General features: G+C 28.9%; 1 protein-coding gene across 2 annotated transcripts in view; it reads left to right on the plus strand.

Annotated features, from left to right (window-relative positions):
• LOC100197210 (glutamate receptor ionotropic, NMDA 1) overlaps positions 1 to 14,017 on the plus strand; it is a 73,153-nt gene extending 59,136 nt beyond the window's left edge. For both annotated transcript variants that reach the window (XM_065814573.1, XM_065814574.1), the window contains exons 9-14: positions 11,888 to 12,029; positions 12,156 to 12,398; positions 12,554 to 12,702; positions 12,801 to 12,958; positions 13,063 to 13,340; positions 13,451 to 14,017. In XM_065814573.1, coding sequence (XP_065670645.1) covers positions 11,888 to 12,029; positions 12,156 to 12,398; positions 12,554 to 12,702; positions 12,801 to 12,958; positions 13,063 to 13,340; positions 13,451 to 13,701 — 1,221 coding nt within the window. In that variant the 3' untranslated portion in view covers positions 13,702 to 14,017. The remainder of the gene's footprint in view (positions 1 to 11,887; positions 12,030 to 12,155; positions 12,399 to 12,553; positions 12,703 to 12,800; positions 12,959 to 13,062; positions 13,341 to 13,450) is intronic.
• The last annotated feature ends 418 nt before the right edge of the window (positions 14,018 to 14,435 follow it).

The following is a 14,435-nucleotide window of genomic DNA, read 5'->3' on the forward strand; positions in this document are numbered from 1 at the left end:
TGCGTAACTTTTTTTTTTGTTGCCACTTTAATGCTTAGCTTCAAATTTTCTTCACAACTAAAATTTTCCAACCTCTCTTCCAACCTCTCTTTTGTAAGTCAAAAGAAATTTTTGTTTTAGCATCTTTTATTTTTTGATAGAGTTTACACTTATTGGACACAAGTTAAGCTGGACATAATAGCAGGCGCAAAAAATTTCAGTACAATCATTAACTTTTTGCAATTCTATTTTTAATAAAGATTTTATTGTTGTCAAAAAAGAATTTAACTGATCTTAGTTTATACTGATCATTAGTATTAACAAGCTAAAAATATGAAACTTTGGCATTTTAAAGAAAACAATATTGGTTGATTAAACTTCTAAGCATTTTATCAAGTTCAATTAATCATTATTTATGAACAATATATCTTAGTTTAATAAGGCATCATATTAATTAAATTTTTAACTCTTTCTCCTAGCACAAAAATTTGTATCTACATAGGTTTTAGGCTTAAAGAAGACGAACTGTTCATACGTATTTTACATGTCATGTATTATACTTGGGAAACTTTAAAAAGTCAGATGAGAACTTTGGTTTTAGCGGTATTGCATTAAACAATTTATCGGAACAAATACGTTTCTGCGGCTTTACATTGGTGTTAGAAAATAACAATGACTATTGCGTAGTTTTAGAAGATTTTTATTATTTATTTTCTAGCTTTTATAAAAAATTTAGATTTAGTTCAAATAAGATTTTTACAGTTTTGTTATAATAAAAAGAAAGACGTTTTAGAGTAGAGTAAATTAAGTTTTTTTTTATTCCTACATTTTATTTAACTTTTTACAAATACAGTTTAGTACTTCTATCATAAAAAATGTTTGACAATCATTTTTCTGCATGGTTCTTTAACCAAAGTATTCTCTTTTGAATTCCAATACTAAGCCCATTTAAAGTCAGATAAAATATCGTCAAACAAACAGCTAGATTTATAACGATTGAGCAATATTTAAGCATTGTAAGTAGTAACAAAAGGATTTTTTTCACACATCGTTTCATTTTGTCTTTTACGTCCTAAAAGTTTCTATTTGAGCAGCCGTAGCGCAGTGGTAGCGCACTTGCCTCAGAAACAAAGGATCCATGGTTCAAACCCACTTCTGTGCAAGTTTAATGACATCGGTTAGGAAGGAGGCGTGAACTTCCAATTAAATGCTCATTCGCGGTGCTCTGTGATAAAACCATAAGGACTTCTAAGGGCACCCAAGAAGTCCTTATAAATAATAGATCCAATACAAAATAATAATAGATCCAATACAAAAAAAAACTGTTTGTATTGGATCTATTATTTATGAAAATAATATAACTTATAACGTTGCGATTTTGTTACGAAATGTCGTTATCTAGATATCGCAGCTTCGTAACTAACAATATTACAACAATATATTGTTAGCTACAAATCGTAGCATTATTGTTAGCTACAACATATGCCAAATCTGTTGCTAGTAGATAGCTGCATATTGCACCTGCGCAGCCAGCGACATTATTACGATATATTGATAGCTACAGATTGTAGATGTGTAGCTAACTAAAACATAACGATAAACTAATTAATGGTTACATTAGTTTAGATTATAATTATTGTTTTTTTTGCTGTATTTTAGCTAGCGATGTTGCTACAACATATTGATAGTTACATGTCATCGCTTCATCGCTAGCTACTACATGACGACAATTCTACTATGATAAAATGGTATGGTAAATGTTAAATATCAACATGATAAAATGATAAAAGTTTGGTAGTTAACACTTGTCAACACGTGTCAACACATAAACATTATTGATACACTCACAATCAATTGATAATTTTTCTCTTTCTTTAACCGGTGTCTTTAGTCTTGATGCAAGATATGGTGGTCCGAAACATATCTTGGATTCTGCTTAAAACTAAACTTTCAGCTTTGAAATACACAATAGCAAAAATCATCTACTATTTTTTAAAAATTTTTATGGAACTGTTTTTATGCAGTACATTAAATACAAGATTTAAAAGAAAGTGCCACAAAATTTTGATAGGATTCTGAATTCAGAATTCTTTACCATACACATACCTATGTGTATGCCAAACTTGGAATAGTTGCATCACTTTCTTAAATAATATATAGGATTAAGGTACACATTTATTATATATATATATATATATATATATATATATATATATATATATATATATATATATATATATATATATATATATATATATATATATATATATATATATATATATATATATATATATATATATATATATATATATATATATATATATATATTACCAGTTGAACATTTTTTAAAATAATAATGAATATATATATTTTAACGTACTTAATTTATAATTTTTGGTTCCTTCAAAATATAACTTCAAAAACTTCTCTGAACTTAAAGGTTTAATAAGACAACTTTTCCCTTATTAAAAAAAAAAAAAATTAAAAAATAATTACTAAAAGAGAGTTACAGAAACTAAACGGCTATGTCATACGTCATGGAAATAATGAGACTATTAAAAACACTAGATTAAAACAGTAGATTAAAAATGTAGAAAAAAGAAAATAAACAGTTTCTACGAATGTAAGAAATGCATAAAACTTTTTGTATAAAAAAAGATAATTAATTAATTTTTCCATTTAAAAGAGAGTTACAGAAATTAAACGGCTATGTCATACGTCAACTATTTTATTTAACAATATAAGAAATTCAATATGTCTGCTGCATGTTTCTTTCATAACTTGTTACATCCTAAATTAATAACAATAATTTAAAATTTAAAGCATTTAAATAATTAAATAAAAAGTTGCGCTATAACAACTTCTAAGTTGGTCGAAAAATATTTCAACTGTAACAAAAACCTGTAACGCTGTACACATTTGCAAATGCACAAAATTAATCGTGGTGTAACAACGCGGAGGGACGGGAGGGGGTTAAGCAAGGGGGCGGGCAGTGGGCATGTTCCCCGCTCTCCCATCATCCCCCACCCCACCCCACCCCCCATCCACCCACCATCATACACATTATTATACTAAAAGACTTTTTTATATTTCAAAATATAGAAGACTTTTTACAAAGTTTACGTTTAAGCTCCTTCTTTCTTCCCCCTTCCTCCCTTCATTTCTCCCAATTCAAAAAACGGTACCGTTGGATCTGTCCAGTCTATAGTTAGACGTTAGTGCTTTAATAAAATTGTCCAACGCTTTGAAAGTTTTTGCGACGTTGACCCAAAGTATGGGTGCTAGCTGAAAAAGACTTTAGTCGGCTTTGATATCAAAGTAGACATTAATTGAGGCAATGAGCAAATGTAAGATCATGATCTTACATTTATCTGACAAAAAAGTTGATGCATTTTATTAATAAAACTACTTTAAATAATAAAATTATTTTACTAATCAAAAAAATTAAAGCAATTAAAAAATGAAGAATTCTAAATACCTCTATTATGTGTGTTGCCATTTGTTAAATCAAACTCCATCGTTGCGGAACTGTAAAAAGATTTAAGTACTTTATTGGACTGACTTGATTTTCCAGCTAAACTTGTTTGAACTAATTTACGACCTGCATAAGCTCGTAAAAAAGTGACTATAGATGTTTTTTAGTAACAGATTGTTTCCCCTTCTTGCTGAAATAACATCTTCCACCTTCAAATGGCTCAAACTTTGCTTAGATTACATCAAAAGCAAAAATTTCTGCTGCACATAGAATTAAAATTAAAAAAAAAAGGAGAAGCAAAAGAAGAGGGAGAAGAATAAGCAGAAGAAGAAGAAGAAGAAGAAGAAGAAGAAGAAGAAGAAATTAATTAAGCATATAAACTTCAATGATGATATAAATATAATCTATATTGAATTCTTTAATACATTCTACTCTGTGTACAATGCATATTTATTTGGAGAACAAAGGGACTTTGTTCTCCAAGAACTATTTGTATATTATTACAAAAAAATTTTTTATATTATTATAAAAAAAATTATATACAAAATACTTAAAAACAAAATCCAATGTAAATCTAAAGCCACAAACTTCTATTTAAAGTTCGTAATTCGTATAAATTCGTAAAATAATCTAATCAGAAAACAGAAAATCTGCCCCAATATCCTGCCAAAAATAATTAAAATTAAACAACGTATGTATATGTGAACCAAATGAAATAGCAAATGAATATATTAAATACTTTACTGATATCGGAAGTAAACATGCTAATAGGATTTCTTCAACTGGTATCTCTATTCATGATTTTTTAATAAATAACTTATTGCCCCGATATGCCCCACAAAAGTCATCTTAATGAAACTAATAGTATTCAAGAAGTTCAATTCCAGATTTTTTTTTAAAAACCAGATTCTAAACGAGGATAAAAAATGCTTTCTGAAAATAATAATTTTTTTATGAATAAAGTAAATTAGCAATAGTTAAAGATAAATCTTTTGTCGTTGTATCGTTGAAAATACACAAATTTTGTTTTTTGCAAACTTACTGATACATTTTGGCACTTTTAATGTATTTTGATATTTCTAAAATTAAATTTTTTTTTTTACAAAATGAATGTAATAATTTAAAATGTTTTATCAACAAAAAATTAAAAAAAAAATTTTTTTTAGCTGAGGATTAAGACTTCAAACATAACTATACCGTTAGCCCCACAGTCCCGATATGCCTCGCTCTACCCTACAACAAGGGTTTTTTCCTGGCCAACTAATAACCATCAACACTATCCCGATTCACAAAGATGGTGAAAAATCAAATGTAATTAATTATAGCCTTATCTCTACTATTCATTACAATTTTAGATAAATTGTATGACAAGACATACAACTACCTGTGAAGATTCAAACTCTTTTGGTAAATCGCAATATTCACTTCGTGTTTTTATTGATACTTTTCTCAAATGTAATAAGTTAACCTTAAATATTGACAAAACAAAATGGTCAAAATTTAAGGTTAACTTATTGCATTTCCGTTCCTCAACAACGTCTTTTACCAAAAAATTTTCCTAAAGTTTTTATTGATCGAGTAGAAATTAAAGGAGATTCCATTTTTAAGTTCCTTGGTATTTATCTTGATGAAAACCTGTCATGGAAAACTCATATTGATTATATATCAACAAAAGTTGCAAAAAAATATAGGACTCCTATATAAGGTTAAAAATTATTTAAATAATTTAAAACAAACTACTAATAGACTAAAAAAAGTCTATAAAACGATATTTTGAAAAACATTTTTTGTCAAATTTATTTTATGTTAACATGTTACACAATTTCCGAAAAACAACGCTACCCACCTGTCCGTAATTCAAGAAAAATAAAAAAAGAACTAATAAGTAATTTTTTTTTTTTTAAATAAACATTTCAAAATTTTGTTAATATTGTTTGTACAATTTTTATGTTTGTGCTAACTTCATTGTTATTTATATAAAAAAATGTTTTAAAATTTTTTAGGAAAATTTTAAAATATTTTTTTATATAAATATTTAGGAAAAAAACATTGAGCAACAACAGTAGCATGTAAACTACAATTTTAGTAAACATTAGTAATATATTTGTAATACGTGAGTGCATCAACAAAATTTTTAGTAAACGTTAGTAATATGTCAACTACATTTGTAGTACGCCGGTGGAGAACGTGGGTAAATTTGTAGTACGCCGGTGGAGAAATATCGTAGCGACTAGCTAGCATTATTCGTAGCGATAAAAACATGAAAATTTAGTCTCGAGGATCGCTAGCAAAATAAGCTAGAAAAAACTTTTATCACATTATTGAATTACTTGTTCATATTATGCTAAAGTACTATTAGGGTAGATTAGGGTAATATGAGCACCTTGGTAATATGAGCATACATAAAGATTTCTTAGATGTAAGCAGTGAAGTTAAAGATGCTTTGTATTTTTTGAATCGATTTTATGTGTTGATAACAGGAATCAGTACAATTAGCGTATATATATGTGCAGTAATTAGCGGCAATCATCTAATTAAAACGGTGATAAATTTTTGGCGTTGTTAAAATAATATCATCGCGCATGAATAAATCGGTGGCGCGAAATTTCGCTGCTAAAATAATGAAATTAAGGTGGCAATCTATTTATAAAAAGTAAAAAAAAAAAGATTTTTTTTTGGCTTTAATTTTAGTCAAACTATTTAGGAAAAAACATGTAAATTTTTTTTTTTGAAATTCTAACAGCAAGTAATATTTTTGGGAGTTTTTTGGGAGCCTATTTTTCCTATATTTTTTTCCTTAGTTACCATTTTATATTTTAGTTACTAAGGGTATTTATTTTTTTATTTGACCTATTATACAGTTGCTTTCTTTCCCTGAAAGCTTTCTTATTATGTAAAATCATGTTCATGACAGATTGGCTTTTTGTTACATTCTTAAAAGGTTAGGATTTAAGGTTATAACGTAAACTATTGTTGTACAACATCCTTAAGTTAAGTAGACTACGCAGTAGTTCAAAAGTAGTTCTATAAAAGTTTTGTTTAAAAAAATTGAGTTTTTGATAATATAATGAGCACAAATCACCATCAATATCATACTTATCATAAAGATGTTTAAAAAACAGGGTAAAATATGATTTTATATGATCGTATCATATGATTAATAGAAATTTTTAACCTTCAATCATTGTTTTTGCAAGTTATAATATTTTACTATTTCCTAACATTAATTTATCTTTTATTATGTTTTTGATATTATTATCGCGTATTATTTCTTTCTTATTGTATTTAAAGTGATATCTGTTGCTCCGATCAAATTTTTAAAACATTGACAAATACAAGTGCTGACAAAATAAATGCCAATCCAAATTTAATTAGTAATGATCCTGTTACAAAAAACTAGCTATCCATCTTGGTTTATCTCCTGTAACTCAAGGAGTACATTTAACTGCAAGTGGTTATAAATTAATTGACAGAAAGTTGTTACATGAAAAACTTAAAGATGTTTCACTTGGTAGTCTTTGTGAAAAATTTTCTCTTAATCTTCTAGAAAAGCCGTTACACAAATATCGACTCGCTGAAACACTTTTTGAAACTAGTTCACGTGTCAAATTGCACCCTTCAAAATCTAAAAAACCATTTGCTGTCAATGCTTGCTCTGTATATGCCAGTTTAACTATTGGTCATGCTGGTCTTAAAAAATTTTGTGCTAATATGGATTTATCATCTCCTATAAATACTTCACCATACAACAAAATTTTAAAATATCTCCATGCTAAATCAAAAGAAAAAGTGGAGGATATAATGAATGAAGCATGTCAACGTTTGCTAAAAATTACACAACTTGAAGATCCTGAAAATTTTGAGCTAATAAACGATGTTTTAGGTGAAATTATTGCTTGAGTAGCTGTTACAATTGATGGAACATGGCAACGTCACGGACATACTTCAAAAATTGGTGTTTTTTCTTTGTTATTTTTGTATGGACAGGCGAAATCCTTGATGCTATTGCCAAGAGTTTGGTATGTCATACATGCATGAAACAAAAAAAAAATTTGGCGTTGGTACTGAGTTTTTTAATGAATGGTATGTAATACACAAAATTGTTTGATTGGTTAACCACAAAGGTTCAGCAGATAGCATGGAGAACGATGGTGCTTATGAGATTTTTTTGCGGTCAGTGGAAGTAGGAGCACTTAAATATGTTAAGTTTGTTGAAGACGGAGACACAGGCAGTTTTGGAAAAGTTAGAAATCAATGAAGTGAAGTTTTCAGAATCAGATATGAAGTTGAAAAGAAGAAATGCGTTGGACATGTTCAGAAGAGGATGGGTGTTGGTCTTAGGGAATTAAAAAGGAAAGATAAAGGCCATAGGGAATTAAAATAGATGCAAAGAACAAAGGACAGTTGGAGGTCGAAATAGGCTTACAGATAAGATGATTGATAAAATGCAAAATTATTATGGGAAGCTATCCGTAACAACAGTGGGAATTTTGATTTAATGCAAAAAGCTGTGTGGGCTATTTTTAAACATATGATTCAAAATCTTTAGATGAACAACATTCTCTCTGTCCTAAGCATATTGATACTTGGTGTACATATTGGAGAAACAAATCATAGTTTTGTAGTATTAAACAACTTCTATGTAGTATTAAACAACTTCCAATTTCATTTGTTAACCATTTAAGACTACTGTTTGCAAATTTTACAAACAATGAGCTTCTCAATCGCTGTTTGCAAGGCCTGACGCAAAATCAAAATGAATCTGTGAATGGGGTTCTTTGGTCCAAATGTTCTAAAACTAAGTTTTGCGGGCAAACCAAAGTTGAAGTTGCAGTTTCAGAAACAGTGCAGCAGTTTAATGCTGGAGCTAAGTCAAGCTTAGAACTTTTAAAATTTATTGAACTTCCAATTTCCAGAAATATGGCTATTGTTTTCCGGCAACAAGATAGTATTTGGATTAATTTTGCAACCAAAAAAAATACTTGAAAAAACTAGAATTAGGCGATGTAAGCTGCGAGCTCAAAAAAAATGTAAGATTGATGAAACAGTTTATCTTGCAGGTAGTTTTGGATTGTCTACGGAGCCAGAAGATTTGTCAGTAACAATTAGTAAAAGGAAAGCTGTCAAAAGACAAACAACTTCTTTGTTTTTATCAGGTGCTCCTGATTATACATATGGAAATGTTAACGTTGTGTTTGTTGATGAAAATGCCATTGAGTTTGTTTTCAAAGGCATTTAACAGTATTAAGAGTTTTGTTTTGGTTGTGATAAAGTGTTTATATACAAATGTTACATAGTGTATATAAACAAAATTTAAATTTCTTTGTTGATCCTTATAAAGGTGCTAAAAAAGATAATATTTGTTTTGCAAATTTATTTAATTTGTACCTTAATAAATTTATAAATATTTTTGGTGGTAATAATATTTTCAAAAAGAAATCAGTAGTATATATATCTTCTATATAACGAGGGTGGTCTGAAAAGTTTCCGACCTAACGAAAATAAAAGACATTTTTTCGAAATTTTATTTTTTATTTTTCAACATAATCTCCTTGTAACTCTACACTTTTCCCAGCGATGCTCCCATCTCTGTAAACCGTCCAAATAGTACTCGGCAATTTTCTCTGCAAAATAATTGTTCACGAAGGTGATTGCCTCTTCATTTGATGAAAATCCTTGACCTCCGAGCGCAATTTTTAAATGAGGAAGCCAAAAGTAGTCGCTTGGGGCCAGATCTGGTAAGGCGGATGGTCAAGCAGTTAAAACCGTAAATTGTGGATTTTCGCCATGGCAACCGCTGAGGTGTGAGACAGTGCGTTGTCTTGGTGAAACAAGATTTTTTTTTTCTGCAAATATGGCCGTTTTTCCGCAAGTTGTTCCTTTAGCTTGTCAAGCAATGATGCGTAGTATGCTCCTGTAATGATTTTTCCTTTTTGAAGATAATCGATTAAAATAACTCCACGACTATCCAAAAAAAACAGTTGCAATCACTTTTCCAGCTGAAAAAATAGTTTTATTGGAGCCAGTTCCCCACTTGCAACCCACTGTTTGGACTATATTTTTGTTTCAGGCGTATAATGGTGTATCCAAGTTTCACCTGAAGTAAATAATCGGCGCCAAAACTCGGATTTATTGCGCCTAAACAGCGCCGACAGAGCGTCGGAAATGTTTATTCGAACACGTTTTTAATACAACGTGAGCAAACGCGACACCCAATGCGCGGACAGCTTTCTCATGCCTAAATTTTCATGTAATATATGACAAACGCGTTCTTTTGATATGTTCATAATCTCTGCTATCTCTCTCATTTCAATTCGGCGATCGTCTAACACAATTTGGTGAACTTTGGCGATGTTTTCATTGGTAGTTGCAGTTTTTGGACGTCCTGAACGTTCATCGTCTCCCAAGGTCTGACGACCACGTTTGAAATCAGCTGCCCAAAATTTCACTGTGGTAAATGATGGTGCAGAGTCCCCATACACAGAACCCATCTCATCTTTGATTTACGTAGGCGTGTTGCCTTTCAAAAACAAATATTTAATGACAGCTCGATACTCGATTTTGTCCGTTTTCATAAAATTACTCACATCAACTCACTTAAACGACTGTTTCATAACAACTGCGCGTTCAAAATGGCTGAAACTTTGGTGAATAACTATAAAAATATGAACAAACAAATTCACTTGTTTTTATTTACTAGTGCTGCCATCTTCACGTCGAGGTCGGAAACTTTTCAGACCACCCTCATATATCTATATTTCAAAATACTTTTATTTTAATGTAGAAATTATTAAAAAAAAAAAATTCAAACATTATATACTATTGCATACTAAAGGTGTATGCCAAACTCTATATTTTTAAGCAGTTAATCATATATATTATGTTCTTTATCGCTTTTTTAATGAAGCATGTGTCAATAAGTATTCTTTCAAAATTTCAATAAATTTCAGTGGGGTAAAGATGTTTTTGCAAGTTTTTAAAAATAAAACACTCTTTTTCTCAATTTAAACATTTTTGTGCGTAGCATCAATGTGCAGAAGACCCCGAATAAAGTATTTTCCCCTTTTGATTGAAATTTTGAACATACACCCACATAGATATTTAGCGTGGGATGTAGGAAGCAGATTTTTATTTTTTTATAATAAGTGATATTTATTTATAAAAAACCATTTTTTAAGATATTACCCCCTGGAACATATATATTCAAAAAAATAATCCTAGATCCCATTTATAACCACATTATTGATTGCTTGTTTTGAAGATAATCATAACCAATTTTAACCAATATTCTGCCCTATATTTTGAGCATTTACTTTTTTAAGCTCTGGTTCAATTTAAGATTTTTTTTTTAAATAATTATAATTCAAATATTTTTAAATCATCTCTGAAAATTTCATTGTCTAAAACATATAGTAAAAGATTTGGTAGACAATAGAAAAAAATGTAGTTATTTTCAGAATTATAGTGCATGGCCACCTTAAATTTTTCATCAAGAAAAATATGTAAGCTAATAATCCGTTCAATTTTTGTTTGAAAGACAATGCATGAAAACATTTAGTTTTGACTTTTTAAAAGCTGCCATTTTTGTTTAATATGAGCATGCTTAAATTTACCCAGTGTTTTTCTTGAAATTACCTAGATTAAAGTCTTAAAATAGCAGTGGTTTGTTGTTTTTTAAATTAAAACGAAACAGTAAAAAATGTTAATATTTAACAATAATAAGTATTTTTCTGTAATTTAAATACAAAAAATTTTGATTTTTATTGTTCTAAGGTTTGAGTTAATAAAATTGAAAAAATAACCAACCAATTTTTTTTGTTGCGGGAAACATAGTAGTATTGTTTCAACAAAAACTGGCTTAAAATTTGATCTTTTAATGTTAAGTTTTGTTAAAACGAATCATTTTATTCCAAAAATTAGTTCTAATTTTAAGGTTGGTATTTTTTTACTAAATGTTATTTTTTTGAGGTAATTTAAAGTGCTCATATTACCAAGTGGTCTGGGTAATGTGAGCACTTTTGCTACCTTTTTAAAACCTCTGTGTTTTTATGAAAAAATTTTGGGTGCCCAAATATCTAGGTGGATCATGAGTAGAGATCCCTAAAAATTGTTTATTTGAAAAAAGTTGGGATCCAGCATAATTATTTTTAAAAATATTCCAATTTTCGCTTAAGGTGCTCATATTACCCGAATCTACCCTAATATTATTGTTGTTTTTATTATTGTTATACATATTAAAAGTTAATAGTGCAATATTCAGATAGCCACATGTCGTAATAAAATCGCAATGTTATAAGCTCAATTCTTTTCATAAATATGTTAGATCCAATACAATAAAATTTAATTACGCTTAAAAAAAACATTTTTGCAGAACATTTGAGACTTAACGACGCCAAACATTATTGAACCTCAAAGAATTATTTTTTTTATTAGGAAAATGGTTCCAATTTTAAAAGGTGGAATGGTATTATAGGAGAAATTGTTGAGGGGAAAGCAGATATCGCTGTCGCATCATTAACTATAAATAATGAAAGAGCTCAGTATATTGAGTTTTCAAAACCTTTTAAATATCAAGGTAAGTTAAGGTAATTTAAATATTGTTTATTCAGGAGCTATAAAAATGTTTTTTATATTAATATAATTGTATAACTATCATATAATTAAATTAAAAGTTTGTATAATTTTTAATAATCTTTTTTAGGGATATCTATTCTTATTAAAAAGACATTGCCAGATGATGATCTCCTCTCATTCTTAAGACCATTTAAACCAGAACTTTGGTGGTTAGTTTTATTATCAGTGCATGTAGTTGCTGTAATGCTCTACCTACTTGACAAGTTCAGTCCATTTGGCGAAAAAGATTCCAATAACGAACGCCCTTTAGATCTATTCTCCACAATGTGGTTTGCATGGGGAGTTTTAATAAATAGTGGAGTAGGAGAAGGTTACTACGTTAACTTTAAAAAGAAGTGTTTACATTTTTAAAACTAAAATTTTGAATTACTAAACTCAATGAGGTTTACAATATTTATAAAATTATACAAATAATTAGGATACGTTATTAATGAGGCAATTTATTTCAAAATATTATTATTTTAGGTATTCCAAGAAGCTTCAGCGCCCGAATTCTTGCTATGGTTTGGGCTGGCTTTTCTATGATAATAATTGCAAGTTATACTGCCAACCTGGCCGCATTTTTAGTTCTTGATAAACCAAAAAATAAAATTGAAGGAATTAATGATCCAGTGGTAGGTTTTCTTTTGGTCGAGCCTGTAAATTTTTAAAATTTTTTGTTAAAGGGAGATGTAAAAACAAAATAAAAATCATAAATCGTTTTATTGTATAGCTTCGAAATCCATCATCAAGATTTAAATACGGCACTGTCAAGGACAGTAGTGTTGAAGCATATTTTCGGCGTCAAGTGGAAATGTCGAGTATGTACAACTTTATGAAAAACTACAATGTTCAATCTGAAGGCGAAGGTATTTCAAAAGTTAAAAGCGGGTAAGTTGTAGTTTAATAATGTAAATAATGTTAATAGAATTCAACTTCAATTTGATGTTGTAACTTTTTCATTATTAGATTAGCTTATTCTTTGTTTATCTTAGAGAATTAGATGCTTTTATATGGGACAGTCCTGTATTATATCACGAGACATCTAAAGATTGCAATCTACTTACAGTGGGTGATCAATTTGGTCGCTCAGGTTACGGCATTGGTATACCAAAAGATTCTCCTTGGAGTGATGATATATCGTTATCCATTCTTTACTTACAAGAGCGTGGTATTATGGAAGAACTTGAAACAAGATGGATAAACTTTGGAACATGTGACAGCATTGATGATATCAGTAAACCAACCACATTAGAGCTTAGTCACATGCTAGGTTTATTTTAGTTATTAGTTTTTGTTTTTAACATTTAAGTTAAATTGTTAAATGAATACAACTAGATTAATAATTTGTGTTTAAGTTCAACCTGTTTTTACAATAAACAGGTGTATTTATAATGGTAGCTGTTGGAATTGGAGGAGGTTTAATCATTGTTATATTTGAAGTCCTTTATTATAAGTACAGAGGTTGGAAGGAAAAACAGAAAAATGTGTTAAAAAAAAGCACACAGCATTGGCAAAAACACGTTGAAGAAAACAAAAAAAATCGTATACTGACAAAGCAGTACATAAGTTCATCACAAAATCCTAAAATTGCAAACTCAATGGTGAACACAAACAACGGCTTTGAAAAATAATTTTTGTTATAGTAATCATTGAGGCTGTACGTATTAAAATTTTGTGATTTTAAAATATTTAAATATTGTGCTATTTTTAAATAATTTTGCACAAAGTTGCACTAAACTTTTTATTTTGAAAAAATTTTCAAGGTTAATTAATCACTTTATGAGATCAAATTTTATTTGTAAAATACCTTACAAAGTTTTCAAATCGCTTAATGAAGAAGTTCTTTTTATAAATAAAGCATTATTCAAATGTTTTCATTGTTATATTAATTCTGTTTATGTATTTTTTAATGTCAAAATGTAAAAAGTCACATTCATTTAATAGTTTAACAGGATATTTTTATTTTGTTCAAAGTCCGAGCAAGATTTTATATACTATTAATTAGATTAACACAGTTGTGCTAACCTAATTATTATTAATATCCTAATTAATAGTAACCTAATTAATGGTAAAGAAACGTATTACAATACGTTTTTATAGAGTTGGATAATAAATGTTTGATGATATACTGCTAAATAAAAATGAACTTTTCCTGTTAAAGATAAGAGTTTACTTTGGATTAATGTTTAATGGATTAAATTAACAAACAGAAAGCAATATGCAATGATTAAAAAGAATTCCTTAAGTACAGTTAAAAATTGTTTTAAAAAATTTTCATATTTGTTAATGAACAACAGTGGCAGATAAAAACTTTTCGAGGCACGCCTAAATTTTAAAGCAAAAAGCTCCTTTCACTGCCAGTAAG

This window comes from Hydra vulgaris, chromosome 12 (genome assembly GCF_038396675.1).
Source record: "Hydra vulgaris chromosome 12, alternate assembly HydraT2T_AEP".
Lineage (NCBI taxonomy): Eukaryota > Metazoa > Cnidaria > Hydrozoa > Anthoathecata > Hydridae > Hydra > Hydra vulgaris.